The sequence below is a fragment of the Lagenorhynchus albirostris genome, chromosome 6, assembly GCF_949774975.1.
Source record: "Lagenorhynchus albirostris chromosome 6, mLagAlb1.1, whole genome shotgun sequence".
NCBI classification, from domain to species: domain Eukaryota; kingdom Metazoa; phylum Chordata; class Mammalia; order Artiodactyla; family Delphinidae; genus Lagenorhynchus; species Lagenorhynchus albirostris.
In genome coordinates, this window is record NC_083100.1 from 54,213,236 (window position 1) to 54,232,242 (window position 19,007).

Consider the following 19,007-nt stretch of genomic DNA (forward strand, 5'->3'; position numbering starts at 1 on the left):
GCAAGATGTTTCTAAGTTCATTCATCACAAACCCATTAGGAAAGTGAGCAGAGGGAAAAAGATGTGGTGAACCTTCTTGATTTTTCTGTTTATGCCCTCTTTACACAATTTAGGACCAGTGAGTATCAAATATTATCAAACAACATTAGAGCATGGACTTAAGTATGAGTAACTAAACTTAGCAAGTGGTCTAGCCCTTCCATAGCCCACAGAGAAGTGCAGGAAAGGAGCATGGCTGGAAGGAAAGCAAGAGGGCGAGAGCAGGAGGGGCCGCTTGGATCCCATTCAGTGGGAGGGAAACAGGAAGCAGCATCATGGAGGGTTTTCAGTTGAGTGTGCCACAGGACTGTAGAGTTTCTGCTCTGAGTCTGTGTTTCAGGAGTCACTGTGGGCGAGACACTCATTAATTCGCTCAGTGTTAAACCCCTAGTGTAGTCTGCCCTCTGTGTAGTAGAACGGCCTCTTCTGGGTCCTGTACTGCAGTTAGCACCACTTCAGCCAGATCACTCTAAGGAAAACAATCTTAATTCTCCTCAGGCTATAAAATTTAGATTCACAGCCATGGAAATAATTTTTTTTACTATCTTTCCCCAAAGTTGTTTTCTTCTTTTTCTTCCTTTTCTTCCTTTTCTTTTGCTGAAGATCTCTCTCTCTGCTGTGATGTTCAACCATATTTTACTGAAAGCACAAGAGAGCAGGCTAAGGGCTATTCCCAGCTGCCTATGGCTCACTTTCCCTCTTCCTGAAGCATGGTGGCCTTTATGGAGGTGGGTCTCCCTGTTTAGGCCCTTTCCACAGTGGTTCTGTTTACAGGGCTGCCTCGTGATGAGCCTTTGCTGGGAGCCAGCCTGGCCCTCCCAGTCAAAGTAGGGACACACCAGGATTGTCTGTACTGTAACAGGAACCAGAAACCAGATACGTGCAGCTTTGATATAGGAGTCAAACATCACTTTAACATGATCTTAAGTATTAAGAGAGTGATTCTTCCCATTTGCTTCTACTTCAAACCCAACTAATGTTTGATATAAGTCACAGTTTCATATTCAAAGGATCTTTGAAAACTTTTGGCCCTTTTCCCTTTTCCTTCCTCGTAGAGATATACAAGGCATGTCACAGTATATCATGCACAGCCTGGATTTTCCAACTACAAGCTTAATGGGAAGATAATCCAAAGGAATATTTTCAGTGCCCGTTAATAAAATAAAGAGATGTGTGGTCTAGTTTGTATTGTGACTGTCAGAGCCAGATTCTAAGTTGTGATAATATTTGATATTTTAATTGTTATTATCATTATTAGTATTTGGTATGAGTGCTTAAAAATTATGTAAAATTAAAAGCTGCATGTTACACTAATTTTTTTTGTATAAAAAAATAAAGTCAGATAGCCCACCAGGGAACTAGACGAAGCATAGCATTCGATTTGTTCAGTTGATTTTGAAATGCATTATTTTGCATCCAGTGCATTTAAAGTGCTTCTTGGAAGTTCACTGATCTGAGCTGAAATTGGCTTTGGAGGACTTTCATTTTCCAGATGAGGAAACTGAGGAGTATACAGTTTTCACTTGAGCAGTGTGCTTCAGGACTGTGGGGTTTCAGGGAGTCAGCTCTGGGCCAGAGGCTCATTTATTGGGGACCAACTTTTACTGGGCACCAGCTTGTCACCTGCTAAACTCAGAGTTCACCATTCAGGTAATGTTTGAACCCATTCAACCACTGTATGGTCTGATGTTAATGTATCCTTTTACTATGCTTTCTTCTTCTATCTTTGTTTTCTCGAATACTCGTTACAAGCTCTTTGTATGATCTGATATAATAGCACAGTTCATTTGGTTATTTCAACTAAAATTACTTTATTGCATGGTTTTAAGTGCACTAAAGGCCCTTAGAAAAGGACTCAGGAGTTCCCTGGTGGTCCAGTGGTTAGGACTCAGGGCTTTCACTGCTGTTGCCTGGGTTTAATCCCTGGCTGGGGAACTAAGATCCCACAAGCCGCGCGGCAAAAAATAACAGAAAAAAAAAAAAAGAAGAAAAGGACTCAGTATCTCAAGATAAAATAAAGTGAGGTATTCTAAATGTGATTTTTTTTTTTAATGTGATGTGATATTCCTTAATGACAAAGAACCATGGTTTTGTGCCTTGATTCTCTTTGGGTAAAATATTATTATTTTCTAATTTTATATACTATATAAGCCATAGTTAGTTAATTGTAAAAACTCATTTTCTCCATGTGTACTAGAAAACACACCCTTCAGACTGCCAGATTTTGTGGAGATTTTTCCCACTCATTTCACACAAAGATATATTTGTATGCATGAATGTTGAATCTCACTGTACATTTTCTTGCCTGGCAATATAAATAAGCTTTTAATACACAAAGCATTATAGATATTCTCTGCCATATTACATGACAGAACAACATCAGTTCCTTATGCTTTACATGTCTTCTTTAGAAATGTAATAAGTTAATATCGAGCATGTTTTCTTCCTGCAACCTGAGCAAAAAAATTACCTTTACATTTACATGATGTTAATGGAAATTTGTCACTGGAGCCTCATTATGGATCATGAACAATTAGTTTGATGAAAAGTATAGTAATGGGGCTTCCCTGGTGGCGCAGTGGTTGGGAGTCCACCTGCCGATGCAGTGGACACGGGTTCGTGCCCCGGTCCAGGGGGATCCCACATACCGCGGAGCGGCTGGGCCTGTGAGCCATGGCCGCTGAGCCTGCGCATCTGGAGCCTGTGCTCTGCAGCGGGAGAGGCCACAACAGTGAGAGGCCTGCGTACCACAAAAAAAAAAAAATTGTAGTAATGAGAGAATTGGGTTGCTATTCATTTTTCCAAAATAAATTTTGCAAATGGAGCTTTCATATAATTATATTACTTCAGCCTGAAATTTCTACACTGTAGCAACATCTTACCCATCAGGAAGGAAACAGAAATATGTATGTATGTGTATGTGTGTGTATATACATATATATATATATATATATATTCCATATGTCAGAGTCTCTTGTTCTAGTCACACAGATTCTTTTGTTCTTTTGTCAATTTGGATAAAACGGTTATCTAAGTTCCAGGGAGATAAGGCAGATTAGCAGCAATAAATTATTGTAGAATAGGGGAATGCTGCTGCCTTAGACAAATACACAACCAATAACATTAAACCTCCTGATATTGTATACTGCTTTGCTATTGACAAAATGACTGTGGACAACCACCATCTGGTAAGAAAGGAAGCAGAAAAAGAGGGTATAGATGAGGCAGCACTATGGTATAGTACAGATAATTACTATTTTCCAAATTGATGACCTTAATTCATCATTTTAAGAAAAAAACTAAATTATCATCATTCAACAAATATGACTACTGTGTGCCAGGCCATAAGAACAGGAAAGTCCTCAGGAAACTAAGAGTCTAGGCAACTTAAAGCCCAAGGGACTTCACAGTCACAACTGCTCATTACCAGGCCCCACTGTGAGTCTGTTTCGTTGGTATATGTAAGAGGATGGGAAAGATTATAATTTGTTCTGAAAATGTCCATCCCATAGGGTTAGAATCTGTTAGAAGTTTTGTGTTTAACATCTGCAAAATGACTCTTCTTACTGAAGAAGATAGAAAGCTAAAGTTTAAAATCGTGGTTATCATGTCCAGAAAATAAAATGTAAATATATTATGAACAAACAAAACTTGCAGAGTGGATAAAATAGCCGTTACTGAGATATGCTGCCACCTGCAATTTAAAATGGAGCAATTGTCTTCTCCTTCCAAGCGGCCCTATTTCCTGCTTCTACAAGACTGATGGTAAGCACAGGAAGACAGCCGTGTGGTTGCTGGACAGATGGAGGCCCAAAAAGTCTTGTCCCAAAGTCTCTCCAGCACTAAGCCTAAATATTCTACTGTTAATAATTGTAGCAAATCATTCAGGTTAAGTTATGAGTCTTTGGGTCCCTTCATTTCAAATACAGGCATCCCTGGGAAGTGATGGCATTGCAGCCTTCTTTCTGTTACTGAAAATGAGAATCAGAAAGGTTTTTTTTTCTGGAGTAGGCAAAATGGTGGGCAAGAAATTAAGCTCGTGAAATGGACATTAAGAGAAATGGACTATTTGTTTTGTATTTTTGCTTCTGGACAATTGTGTGCCATAGTTCTAAGAAAAGCTCTTGTTTTAAATACATTTTCTTAGTTTTAAAATGTCTCATGTCCCTCACGTAAATTGGCCTTGCCAGCAACAGACTCACAGATAATACATTCTTGTGCCAAAGTTGCCTCAACCAGCTTCCTCAAGACTAAAAATAGCAAGCCAGCCTCCTTGTTGTCCATCTTGTTCCCTTCTGCTTCTTCTCTAAGAGGTTTTTGTTTATGCCTAACCCTGAGAGAGGCTTACTGCTCCCTGGGAAATTTGGTGAAGATGCTCATTATGCTAGTTTCAAAAGAACTGCAGTTTTAAAGTCTTAATGATTTTTTTTCTAATTATAGTTGTATTAAATTAGTCCGCTTCTTCCACAGCAAACATGTAGGAGCTGAACATATGGAAAGATAGGAAAATTGCACTGTTCATTTGAAAAAATATCTTTCTCCTGATTATCTTAAGACTTTCAGAAATTTTATCAGTATGAATTAAAACAACATTTAAAGATTTCGAATAGGGTAAACTTTTTCTTGCCCCAAGCTTTGGGTGTTTTTTCCTGCTTCTGTGCTCCAGTTGAGCAGTTGTCTTGGCCATCTACACCATTCCCCATTGTTGACAAGCTAACTAAAGTTAGAAACAGCTGCGTGAACAATGATACCACAGCCGAGCAACCATGGCACTCAGTTCCCTTAAAAATATGATCACAAGTTATGTGGAGATTAGATGGGAAGTTAAGTTTTCGTATTGGAATGTGCAGGTAAGAAACTTAGGCATGGCTGGATGTTTTCTGAAAATCTGATTGCTGAAGGTAGTTCACGCTTGCTGCCTTCCTCTTGTATCTGCATAGTCCTCAATTTGAGCTGGGAAAGGTACAGGATTTAAAATAGATTTCCAGTGGGACCAAAAGAGAAAAGTGCCAGCAACTTGTCAAAGGAGCTCATGTGTCAGAAAGAAACTGATCCCATTTCACATACCCATATCGCCTGAACATCTTTGGCTTTATAAATCATTGTCAGTGGAAGTGCATACATTCTGAGGCAAACAGAAATAAATTTGTACTCATCATTTATCAGTCTTAAATTTCTTAATCCAAAGTAGATTTTAAATGTCATGTCTTAGAATTAAAGTGTTAAGGCTCAGCCTTTCTTCATTTATCATATAGTTTTCAAATAGATGTTGATTTTTTCCCACTTAAACAAGCGGGTGTAACCCAGTGGTTATCTGGTTGATGACAGAGCCCCTCTTCCTTTCTTTAGACTGAAGTTTATAATATATGTCATGTTACAGTAAGGGGGAAAAAAGAATATAAAATTTTATTTTCCAGTGGATACATGTTAGTGACTGGACGTATTTTTTCCTTTCATTTTATTTTACTTTATTTTTATTAAAAATAAAAATTGTATTTTTAGCTGTAGTAAAAGACACATAACATAAAATTTACTATCTTAACCATTTTAAGAGTACAGTTAAGTGATATAATGTACGTTCACAGTGTTGCACTACTGTCACCACTATTCATTTCCAGAACTTTTTCACCATCCCAAACAGAAACTCTGTACTCATTACAATAACTCCCTATTGAGGACATGTTTTTTAATACAAAAATCTCTGGTTTCCTCAGATGTGGTAGTTATTGCACCTATTGTTGCAGATTATGACTTCAAGGGAAAAAAGTTCCTGCCAAAGTTTTATGTGATTAACTAAGGAGGAAGTCTGTATCTTAATCCCATAAAATCAACTTCATTTGTCCTTTCCCACTAATAACAAATACATACATATTAAAACAACAAATGTCAAAAAATTTAAATATTGTTTATTTCATAAATATACCAACTGAATATTATCTTTTAAATATTTTTCTGAGTTCTAACAGAGAAATCATTTTCAAATTTTGAAGTTACAGTTCTTTCCACTCCTTTATAATATTACTGATTTATCAATTTAAATATTTTACATGGTCTCTGTGCTTATAATTTAAAGCTAATGCTCAGCTATTTCATTTACCATATAAAATAAACAACACTGATGATGAAGTATAGTTGTGGCAAATGCAAAAATTGCATCAGTATAATAATTTCCATGTATGCAAATAGGCTAGGGCTTTATAGATTGTTGTCTTCAGAAAATGTTAAAGATAAGGTCACGGTTCTGTTTTTACAATATGCAGAATTTGAAATAAGCATTTTGAGAAAGCAAGCATTTTCTGGGGCAAATATGTTTTTCTGCATTATAAGTTTAAAATCCAGCATGGGCCCAGCCTTTATTCCCTCCCAAATAATTTACTTGCTGTCATTGAAAACAATTTTAATGTCTTCCTGACTTTTCTTGTCATAGCTCAAATTTATCAACCATGACGTTGTTTATTCTTGGCTGTTAAATGCTTCCATATAATCTGAGATGGTTTATATTTTCTCTGTATTTCTGTTTGCTGATAATATAGAGTGAATTGCCTGTTAATATGTTTATCCTTCTTGAATCTGGAGAAGGGCACAGAAAGTGTTGTTGTTAATGGAACTAGACTGCTTAGAATTTTGGCTCACTGGTAAAGTTGGACTGTTTATTCTTAAGAAAGTCATCATCTATGCCCCGTTTTCAGGGTATAGCCATACACTCTGTTTATATACAAGTTAGCATTGCCACCACAGGCAACAACTGTCACCTTACATTCCATTTTTTAAGGACCTCTGAAGTTAATGGCTTATATCTAAGAAGTGAATCTCTTCTGGAAACTGCCCATGAAAAATAATTTTTAACTGGATTTGGACAAATACAGTCCTTTTCCTACTGACTGTCATACTGGGTCTCCTCTTCCACCCCACTAAAGTCCTCGTTGGTCTAAATGTCAACACTCCATTGACCTCTGCAACATGGACAGCTCCTTGGAGGCTTAATAAATTTATTCATGATGGCTATAAGAGCATTGGAATATGGAACAAATATTAGCACACAGAGAACAGAATGAGTTGTAAAGTGATGTCAAATAAATAAATACAAATAAGAAAATTAGAGTTGCTTAAAATCTATCGTATGTTAAAAACTTTCTTGTTTGAAGGTCAAAGGATGTTCCGTAACTGTAATCCTAATTATAAATTACAAATCAAAAAATACTAAGAACAATTTATAATTACCTATATTGGGGGGATATGTTTAAATTCACATTATATATTCACTTAGCAGACCTGTCTTCTACTGAAAATCACTCTGGATACATTTCGAAGGTTATGAATATTTTGAAGTATAGCTTTCTAGATTTATTTCAAGTGAATATTAGTGTTCTCATTTTAAGGAAATCACCTGTTTCTTTTTATTGAACTGCAGCTCAAAGAGTCATTCAAAGACATCAAAAAGAAATTCAATAATTTGAAGTTTAATTACACTAAGAAAAATGAAAAAGCTCGAAATCTAAAAGCTCTGAAATATCAAATTCAACAAGTAGATATGTATGCTGAAAAATTACAGGTAATGAGAAAGTACGTGTGTGTGTGCGTGCTACTGCAATTATTGCAAAATTATTTTGCATTTCAATTCTAGATGCCTAACCCCTGGGCTTTTTTATAGCATTAGGACTGAAAAGATCATCCTTAATTTTTATAACAATTGGGTACTTCATGTAAAATACATAATTAATTGATTTATCTCTTGAAGCAGCTCCAAAATGATTTCTGCCAAATCTACCCAGCCTCTCCCCTTCCTCTCTCTCTCTCTCTCTCTCTCTCTCTCTCTCTCTCTCTCTCTCACACACACACACACACACACACACACACACACACACACATATCCCCCTCTTGTATACCCCTTTCTTTCCTTGTACCCACCTATGTCAGGACCTTCCTCCCCTGTTCCTGCAGCCCCTTGTCACTTATACTGGCTAGATTATTTGAGTGCCTTTCTCGGGAGACAGTGAGCTAACTGAGGACAATAAAATATTTGATTTTATGATCACTGTCTTTTTTTAAATCATTAGTAGCATTCTCAAACTATGGTATAGATCCTGATATGCAGTAAATTTTCTCTCTGTTTGCTGCTGAATCAATAAACTATCTGAAACAAAACCTATTCTTTCCAAAATGCGTTTTAATAATTATGATTTTCACATATTAAATGGAGGAAGCTACAAAAGTTTTTCCCGCAATATTTAATCACTAACTAGCCTCATAAATAAAAATTGAATGTCCTTAAATTTTTTTTTTTTTTGCACAGGCTTTGAAAAGGAAAATGGGAAAAGTTGAGAATAAGACTTTTTTCTTAAATTATCCAAATAATAAAGTGAATGTCCTTTTGGAAGCCATGAGGGATTTGCAGAAATATGTGGATGAGTTTGACAAAGTTGTGACAGATTACAGGAAGAATTTGGACCTGACTGAGCATCTCCAGGAGTTGATAGAAGAGGTATCCTCTTCTTGTTGTAATGTTATCTGTGTTGTAATGTTGTTTTTAAAAATTAGCTGCTGTAAAACAATGCTGCATTGGCTATTATTGTCATTAAATTCATGCATCATGACTATTTTCATGATTATATCCTTAGGCTAATTTCCTAAAGCAGAATTGCTGGACCAAAGGGGATGCATGTTATAAGGTTCTGATGGTATTGTCCAATTGCTCTTCGGAAAGATTTTACTAATTTACTCTTTTTACCAGCAACATATGAGACTTTCTCATTTCTCCATAACCACATCAACTCAAGATATGTTTAACCATTATGGAATTATGTTCACTGCTGGATATCTGCTAAAACACTCAAAAATGACATTTATTTCACAGAATTCGAAAATGTTTAGAGAGAAAGGTGATACTTGGATTTTTCAGGTACAAAAATTGTTATTGATATTATTTCGTTTTTGTCAAGAGGATAAATGGCAAAGTATACACAGATTACATGAAATATAGCAAGTTGGTTATTATTGGCATACTTCATAGTGAAGAAGCTCTACACTTGAAGTTATTGAGCGTTCTTTGTAATCCATTATTCTGAGATACAAAATGTCTCTCCCACTAACGCAATAGAGCTTTTAGATGTAACACCACATTAAGGAGGATTGAAATGATCATTCTTCTATACTGATGTATAGGTTCGCTGTACTTCTGTGGCACTTATTTAAAGCCAGCTCCTAACAGAGTCATGTGTTTCTATTTCTCACTCAGCATAAGTGTTTCTAGCCTTGGTCAGACACTTCTTCCATCACAGTTATTTATTTTCAGTGAGAAACTCAATTCTCCACTGTCTTTTGAAAATATGACTATCTTCTATCAAGAAAAGGTCAAATGCTATTCTTCAAATGATATTTCCTCAATCTATACACTAAATCTTATTCTTAAAAGAGAATTTATTTATTAGAGTGTTATTTGGGCAATAATTTATCCATGTATTGTAAATGATTTCAATTACATAGGCTGGATTTTGTGTGTTTGAGCTTTTTTCTTCCCTTTAGCTGATATTTGGATTCTTTTCAGTGCCATATGCTTTTTATTTTTTTATTTATTTATTTTTAACATCTTTATTGGAGTATAATTGCTTTACAATGGTGTGTTAGTTTCTGCTGTATAACAAAGTGAATCAGTTATACATATACATATATCCCCGTATCTCTTCCCTCTTGCATCTCCCTCCCTCCCATCCTCCGTATCCTACCCCTCTACGTGGTCACAAAGCACCAAGCTGATCTCACCGTGCCACGTGGCTGCTTCCCACCAGCCATCCACCACACACTTGGTAGTGTATATATGTCCATGCCACTCTCTCACTTTGTCCCAGCTTACCCCTTCCCCTCCCCATATCATCAAGTCCATTCTCTAGTAGGTCTGCGTCTTTATTCCCATCTTGCCCCTAGGTTCTTCACAATCAGTTTTTTTTTTTTTTTTAGATTCCATATATATGTGTTAGCATATGGTATTTGTTTTTCTCTTTCTGACTTACTTCACTCTGTATGACAGACTCTAGTTCCATCCACCTCACTACAAATAACTCAATTTCATTTCTTTTTATGGCTGAGTAATATTCCATTGTATATATGTGCCACAGCTTCTTTATCCTATCATCTGTTGATGGACACTTAGGTTGCTTCCATGACCTGGCTATTGTAAATAGAGCTGCAATGAACATTGTGGTACATGACTCTTGTTGAAATACAGTTTTCTCAGGGTATATGCCCAGTAGTGGGATTGCTGGGTCATATGGTAGCTCTAATTTTAGTTTTTTAAAGAACCTCCATACTGTTCTCCATAGTGGCTGTATCAATTTACATTCCCACCAACAGTGCTCAACTTCCCACCAACTTTCTCCACACCCTCTCCAGCATTTACTGTTTGCAGATTTTTTGATGATGGCCATTCTGACCGGTGTGAGATGATATCTCATTGTAGTTTTGATTTGCATTTCTCTAATGATTAATGATGTTGAGCATTCTTTCATGTGTTTGTTGGCAATCTGGGTATCTTCTTTGGAGAAATGTCTATTTAGGTCTTCTGCCCATTTTTGGATTGGGTTGTTTGTTTTCTTGATATTGAGCTGCATGAGCTGCTTGTAAATTTTAGAGATTAATCCTTTGTCAGTTGGTTCATTTGCAAATATTTTCTCCCATTCTGAGGGTTGTCTTTTCATCTTGTTTATGATTTCCTTTGCTGTGCAAAAGCTTTTAAGTTTCATTAGGTGTCATTTGTTTATTTTTGTTTTTCTTTCCATTTCTCTATGAGGTGGGTCAAAAAGGATCTTGCTGTGATTTATGTCATAGAGTGTTCTGCCTATGTTTTCCTCTAAGAGTTTTATAGTGTCTGGCACTACATTTAGGGCTTTAATCCATTTTGAGTTTATTTTTGTGTATGGTGTTAGGGAGTGTTCTAATTTCATTATTTTACATGTACCTGTCCAGTTTTCCCAGCACCACTTATTGAACAGGCTATCTTTTACCCACTGTATATTCTTGCCTCCTTTATAAGGTGACCATATGTGCGTGGGTTTATCTCTGGGCTTTCTATCCTGTCCCATTGATTTATATCTCTGTTTCTGTGCCAGTACCATATGTAGCTTTGTAGTATAGTCTGAAATCAGGGAGCCTGATTCCTCCAGCTCCGTTTTTCTTTCTCAAGATTGCTTTGGCTATTCGGGGTCTTTTGTGTTTCCATACAAATTGTGAAAATTTTTGTTCTAGTTCTGTGAAAAATGCCAGTGGTAGTTTGATAGGGATTGCATTGAATCTGTAGATTGCTTTGGGTAGTAGAGTCATTTTCACAATGTTTATTCTTCCAATCCAAGCACATGGTATATCTCTCCATCTACTTGTATCACCTTTAATTTCTTTCATCAGTGTCTTATAATTTTCTGCATACAGGTCTTTTGTCTCCTTAGGTAGGTTTATTCCTAGATATTTCATTCTTTTTGTTGCAATGGTAAATGGGAGTGTTTTATTAATTTCTCTTTCAGATTTTTCATCATTAGTGTATAGGAATGCCAGAGATTTCTGTGCATTAATTTTGTATACTGTTACTTTACTAAATTCATTGATTAGCTCTAGTAGTTTTCTGGTAGCACCTTTAGGATTCTCTATGTATAGTATCATGTCATCTGCAAACAGTGACAGCTTTACTTCTTCTTTTCCAATTTGGATTCCTTTTATTTCTTTTTCTTCTCTGATTGCTGTGGCTAAAACTTCCAAAACTATGTTGAATAATAGTAGTGAGAGTGGGCAACCTTGTCTTGCTCCTGATCTTAGTGGAAATGGTTTCACTTTTTCACCATTGAGGACGATGTTGGCTGTGGGTTTGTCATATATGGCCTTTATTATGTTGAGGTAAGTTCCCTCTGTGCCTACTTTCTGGAGGGTTTTTATCATAAATGGGTGTTGAATTTTGTTGATAGCTTTCTCTGCATCTAATGAGATGATTATATGGCTTTTATCCTTCAATTTGTTAATATGGTGTATCGTGTTGATTGATTTGCATATATTGAAGAATCCTTGCATTTCTGTGATAAACCCCACTTCATCATGGTGTATGATCCTTTTAAAATGCTGTTGGATTCTGTTTGCTAGTATTTTGTTGAGAATTTTTCCATCTATGTTCATCAGTGATATTGGCCTGTAGTTTTCTTTCTTTGTGACATCTTTGGTTTTGGTATCAGGGTGATGGTGGCCTCGTAGAATGAGTTTGGGTATGTTCCTCCCTCTGCCATATTTTGGAAGAGTTTGAGAGGATAGGTGTTAGCTCTTCTCTGTATGTTTGATATAATTTGCCTGTGAAGCCATCTTGTCCTGGGCTTTTGTTTGTTGGAAGATTTTTAATCACAGTTTCAATTTCAGTGCTTGTCAATGGTCTGTTCATATTTTCTATTTCTTCCTGGTTCAGTCTCGGAAGGTTGTGCATTTCTAAGAATTTGTCCATTTCTTCCAGGTTGTCCATTTTATTGCCATATAGTTGCTTGTAGTAATCTCTCATGATCCTTTGTATTTCTGCCGTGTCAATTGTTACTTCTCCTTTGTATTTCTGTAGTGTCAGTTGTTACTTCTCCTTTTTCATTTCTATTTATTTGAGTCTTCTCCCTTTTTTTATTGATGAGTCTGGCTAATGGTTTATCAATTTTGTTTATCTTCTCAAAGAACCAGCTTTTAGTATAATTGATCTTTGCTATAGTTTCCTTCATTTTTTTCATTTATTTCTGATCTGATCTTTATGATTCCTTTCCTTCTGCTAACTTTGGGGTTTTTTAATTCTTCTTTCTCTAATTGCTTTAGGTGTAAAGTTAGGTTGTTTAATTGAGATGTTTCTTCTTTCTTAAGGTAGGATTGTATTGCTATAAAATTCCTTCTTAGAACTGCTTTTGCTGCATCCCATAGGTTTTGGGTCGTCGTGTTTTCATTGTCATTTGTTTCTAGGTATTTTTTGATTTCCTCTTTGATTTCTTCAGTGATCTCTTGGTTATTAAGTAGTGTATTGTTTAGCCTCCATGTGTTGGTATTTTTTACAGATCTTTTTCTGTAATCGATATCTAGTTTCATAGCATTGTGGTTGGAAAAGATACTTGATACGATTTCAATTTTCTTAAATTTACCAAGGGTTGCTTTGTGACCCAAGATATGATCCTGGAGAATGTTCCATGAGCACTTGAGAAGAATGTGTATTCTGTTGTTTTTGGATGGAATGTCCTATAAATATCAATTAAGTCCATCTTGTTTAATGTATCATTTAAAGCTTGTGTTTCCTTATTTATTTTCATTTTGGATGATTGTCCGTTGGTGAAACTGGGGTGTTAAAGTCCCCTACTATGATTGTGTTCCTGTCAATTTCCCCTTTTATGGCTTTTAGTATTTGCCTTATGTGTTGAGGGGCTCCTATGTTGGGTGCATAAATATTTACAATTGTTATATCTTCTTCTTGGATTGATCCCTTGATCACTATGTAGTGTCCTTCTTTGTCTCTTGTAATAGCCTTTATTATCAAGTTTATTTTGTCTGATGTGATACTTGCTACTCCAGCTTCTTTTGATTTCCATATGCATTGAATATCATTTTCCATCCCCTCACTTTCAGTCTGTATGTGTCCCTAGGTCTGAAGTGGGTCTCTTGTAGACAGCATATATATGGGTCTTGTTTTTGTATCCATTCAGCCACTCTATGTCTTTTGGTTGGAGCATTTACTCCATTTACATTTAAGGTAATTATAGATATGTATGTTCCTATTACTATTTTCTTAATTGTGTTGATTTGTTATTGTAGGTGTTTTCCTTCTCTTGTGTTTCCTGCCTAGAGAGTTTCCTTTAGCATTTGTTGTAAAGCTGGTTTGGTGGTGCTGAATTCTCTTAGCTTTTGCTTGTTTGTAAAGGTTTCAATTTCTCTGTCAAATCTGAATGAGATCCTTGCTGGGTAGAGTAATCTTGGTTGTAGGTTTTTCCCCTTCATCACTTTAAATATGTTCTGCCACTCCCTTCTGGCTTGCAGAGTTTCTGCTGAAAGGTCAGCTGCTAACCTTATGGGGATTCCCTTGTATGTTATTTGTTTTTCCCTTGCTGCTTTCAATATTTTTTCTTTGTATTTAATTTTTGATAGTTTGGGTAATATGTGTCTTGGTGTGTTTCTCCTTGGATTTATCCTGTATGGGACTCTCTGCACTTCCTGGACTTGATTAACTATTTCCTTTCCCATATTAGGGAAGTTTTCAACTATAATCTCTTCAAATATTTTCTCAGTCCCTTTCTTTTTCTCTTCTTCTTCTGGGACCCCTATAATTTGAATGTTGGTGTGTTTAATGTTGTCCCAGAGGTCTCTGAGACTGTCTTCAATTCTTTTCATTCTATTTTCTTTATTCTGCTCTGAGGTAGTTATTTCCACTATTTTATCTCCGAGGTCACTTATCTGTTCTTCTGCCTCAGTTATTCTGCTATTGATCCCTTCTAGAGAATTTTTAATTTCATTTATTGTGTTGTTCATCACTGTTTGTTTGCTCTTTAGTTCTTCTAGGTCCTTGTTAAATGTTTCCTGTATTTTCTCCATTCTATTTCCAAGATTCTGGATCATCTTTACTATCATTATTCTGAATTCTTTTTCAGGTAGACTGCCTGTTTCCTCTTCATTTGTTAGGTCTGGTGGGTTTTTACCTTGCTCCTTCATCTGCTGTGTTCCTCTGTCTTCTCATTTTGCTTAACTTACTGTGTTTGGGGTCTCCTTTTCACAGGCTGCAAGTTCCTAGTTCCCATTGTTTTTGGTGTCTGCCCCCAGTGGCTAAGGTTGGTTCAGTGGGTTGTGTAGGCTTCCTGGTGGAGGGGACTAGTGCCTGTGTTCTAGTGGATGAGGCTGGATCTTGTCTTTCTGGTGGGCAGGTCCACATCTGGTGGTGTGTTTTGGGGTGTCTGTGGACTTATTATGATTTTAGGCAGCCTCTCTGCTAATGCGTGGGGTTGTGTTCCTGTCTTGCTAGTTGTTTGGCACAGGGTATCCTGTTCTGGAGCTTGCTGGTCATTGAGTGGAGCTGGGTATTGGTGTTCAGATGGAGATCTCTGGGAGATTTTCGCCGTTTGATATTACGTGGAGCTGGGAGGTCTCTTGTGGACCAGTGTCCTGAACTTGGCTCTCCCACCTCAGAGGCACAGCCCTGACACGTGGCTGGAGCACCAAGAGCCTGTCATCCACATGGCTCAGAATAAAAGGGAGAAAGAAAAGAAAGAACAAAAGAAGAAGATAAAATAAAATTTAAAAATTATTAAAGTAAAAAATAATTGTTAAAAAAAATTTTTAATAAAAAAAGAAAAGAAAGAAAGAAGAGAGCAACCAAACCAAGAAACAAATCCACCATTGATAACAAGTGCTAAAAAGTATACTAAAAAGAAGAACAAAAAACGGACAGACAGAACCCTAGGACAAATGGTAAAAGCAAAGCTATACAGACAAAATCACACACAGAAGCATACACATACACACTCACAAAAAGAGAAAAAGGAAAAAAAAATATATATATATATATATATCGTTGCTCCCAATGTCTACCTCCTCAATTTGGGATGATTCGTTGTCTATTCAGGTATTCCACAGATGCAGGGTACATCTAGTTGAATGTGGCGATTTAATCCGCTGCTCCTGAGGCTGCTGGAAGAAATTTCCCTTTCTCTTCTTTGTTTGCACAGCTCCCGGGGTTCAGCTTTGGATTTGGCCCCGCCTCTGTGTGTAGGTTGCCTGAGGGCGTCTGTTCTTCACTCAGACAGGACGGGGTTAAAGGAGCCGCTGATTCGGGAGCTCTGGCTCACTCAGGCCGGGGGCAGGAAGGGGTACGGACTGCGGGGCGAGCCTGCGGCAACAGAGGCCGGTTATGATGTTGCACCAGCCTGAGGCACGCTGTGCGTTCTCCCGGGCAAGTTGTCTCTGTATCACGGGACCCTGGCAGTGGCGGGCTGCACAGGCTCACAGAGGGGCGGTGTGGATAGTGACCTGTGCTCGCACACAGGCTTCTTGGTGGCGGCAGCAACAGCCCTAGCGTCCCATGCCCGTCTCTGGGGTCCACGCTGATAGCCGCGGCTCGCGCCCGTCTCTGGAGCTCCTTTAAGCAGCATTCTTAATCCCCTCTCCTCGCGCACCAGGAAACAAAGAGGGAAGAAAAAGTCTCTTGCCTCTTCGGCACGTCCAGACTTTTCCCCGGACTCCCTCCCGGCCCTCCATGGCGCACTAACCCCTTCAGGCTGTGTTCATGCTGCCAACCCCAGTCCTCTCCCTGGATCCGACCTCCGAATCCCGAGCCTCAGCTCCCAGCCCCCAACTGCCCTGGCAGGTGAGCAAACAAGTCTCTCGGGCTGGTGAGTGCCAGTCTGCCCTGATCCTCTGTGCGAGAATCTCTCCGCTTTGCCCTCTGCACCCCTGTTGCTGCGCTCTCCTCCGCGGCCCCGAAGCTTCCCGCCCCCACTGCCACCCCCGTCCCCGCCAGTGAAGGGGCTTCCTAGTGTGTGGAAACTTTTCCTTCTTCACAGCTCCCTCCCACTGGTGCAGGTCCCGTCCCTATTCTTTTGTCTCTGTTTATTCTTTTTTCTTTTGCCGTACCCAGGTACGTGGGGTGTTTCTTGCCTTTTGGGAGGTCTGAGGTCTTCTGCCAGCGTTCAGTAGGTGTTCTGTAGGAGTTGTTCCACATGTAGATGTATTTCTGATGTATTTGTGGGGAGGAAGGTGAATCTCCACGTCTTACTCTTCCGCCATCTTGAAGCTCCTCCCACATACTTTTTTAGACTGCCTGTTCTTGTAAGTCTGCAACATTCCTCTTAGGAATTATGCTTCAGGCAAACCTAAGAAGGCAGGAAAATCAGAGTGATTTCCATACTTCTACTTTCTTACCTGACTCTAATTTCCAAGTGCAAAAGTATATGATCACGTTGTGATGTTTTCCTTATTAGGACTTAAAGAGTTCACACTAATGTGAATATAAAGTTTGAGGAAATTGAAATTTGATATTTCAGTGATCAAAATGAAGAACTTTGGAAGGATGGTGTCTCTTTAATCTATGCTTTGTCCCATTTTAATTTAGTGTCACTTTTGGTATGAAGATGCAAGTGCCACAGTTGTAAGAGTTAGAAAATATTCCACAGAGTGCAAGACCAAGGAAGCTGTGGAGATTCTCCTTCAGCAGTTCAAAAAGTTTATCACACCCTCAGTGCCTCAGCAAGAAGAAAGGATTCAGGAAATCAGTGACCTGGCTCAGCGCTTATATGGTGAGGTCTCTTTTAAGATACCCACTGATTCACTATTGAACACATCTCTAGTGAACCTAATCCAACGGAAAGCAGAGCATGGCAAGCCCTCAGGGTCCTCACTACCCCAACCTATTCAAGGAAAAGTTTAAAGATAAGAGCAAAAGTGAACTGTAGTGAATAGAGGAAGGAACTCCTGGCTGTAGGAGATGAAGCCTGTGGATTTTTAATGACCATTTGTAAACCCTCCTTCTAAATTCTGCTTTCTTCCCCATTCTTGTTGTTCATCTTCAGGGTAATAAAACCAGAACAATACTCAGCTTATGTAGACAAAAAAATCTAATTTCCACTAGGGTGATTCCTCAAAAAAAATACAAAACTCCCATAATATTATACTTAAAGTAGGTAGAAAGCTAAGACTGAGGTCTACAGCCCTCTCACTTCTGTGAGCGTTATGGTTTGTGGATATGAGAAAGAGCTGGAAGATTTTCCCTTGTCTTCCTCTCACTGTGGAATAAATGGGAGAACTCAAACGACCATCTCACTGGTTGTGCTTTCCTCTTATCCATGACTTTGTCAGTCTGAGAAGTCTTTCTATCTGAGGGAAGGCCCCATTTAAAAGGTCCCTGGGGGTTGACAGTCCTTGAGGGTGCAAAGGAATAACTTTCATGCATTCCCTGACATTGTTAACTACAGGCCAAGAGTAATTCCTAGTGACAGGGCAAATCTAGCCCCAAAGGAAGGTAGCACCAGGTGCTTCATTTGGCTGTCCACAGCTACTGTCAGGTGGACATTTTCTCTTATTACATGAAGCACTATGCATGGATAGACATAAAAATTTTGTGGAACAATATATACTGTACTCCCTAACATCAAATTACTGAGAATGAATGATTAATGATTTTCCAGAGAAAAGGGTAGAAACATAAGAACAATAAAATATAGATTGAAAAATTAAAGAAGACTAATGTGATGTTTCACTCCTACTATAGTTACCGTATAAGTGTACTAAAAAATTCTGGAGGCACTCTGCTCCTATAAGATGGTTTATGTTTTCCTCTGTTATTGTATTCTTCACACTGTAGCATAATTACCTTTCCATTTGTCTGTCTTCTCAACTGACCATAAGCTCCTTGAGGGTAAGGGAAGTATATTTAATCCCTATGTTTCGGTGCCACTCAACTTCAGCACATGGGAAGTACTCACATGACACCATAAAAGTTACATTACCCTCCCATCATGCAAGATCCCACATCCTGCTTTGTTTGTATTCCAAGGCCTTATCACCAACTGACATATTGTATGGTTATTTGTCTGTTGTCTGGCTCTCCTTACTAGAGTGTAAGCTCCTTGAGAAAAGGGAGTTCACAGCATTATGGTATATACTAAGTGCTTAACAAATATTTGCTGAATAAATGAACCACTGAATGAATAAATGAATGGCATGAGTCTTCATCTGTTCAGTATGGAAGTTATGCATTTTTTAGAATTTGCATCAGGTAAGATAATTTAGAAATAGTATATCAATTCTTATAGCATTATTGAACCCAGAATTTTAATGCAAATAAATTTATCGCAAAAAAAATTTGAGTACCTATTATGTACTCAGAGCTGTGCTTGATATAAAGACATATAAGTCTTAGTTCCATCATTCAAGAATCTGTACCTAGAAATCACAATATGGTAAATGCAGTGAGAAAGGTATAAAATGTGTGTATTAGTTTT

At 37.9% G+C, this 19,007-nt stretch overlaps 1 protein-coding gene across 4 annotated transcripts in view; it reads left to right on the forward strand.

Moving 5' to 3' along the window:
- The window catches only part of CCDC141 (coiled-coil domain containing 141), a 206,594-nt gene that overhangs the window by 165,100 nt on the left and 22,487 nt on the right, over positions 1-19,007 (forward strand). For all 4 annotated transcript variants that reach the window (XM_060152538.1, XM_060152535.1, XM_060152536.1 and 1 more), the window contains exons 18-20: positions 7,451-7,591; positions 8,333-8,521; positions 17,120-17,303. In XM_060152538.1, the coding sequence (XP_060008521.1) occupies positions 7,451-7,591; positions 8,333-8,521; positions 17,120-17,303 (514 nt within the window). The remainder of the gene's footprint in view (positions 1-7,450; positions 7,592-8,332; positions 8,522-17,119; positions 17,304-19,007) is intronic.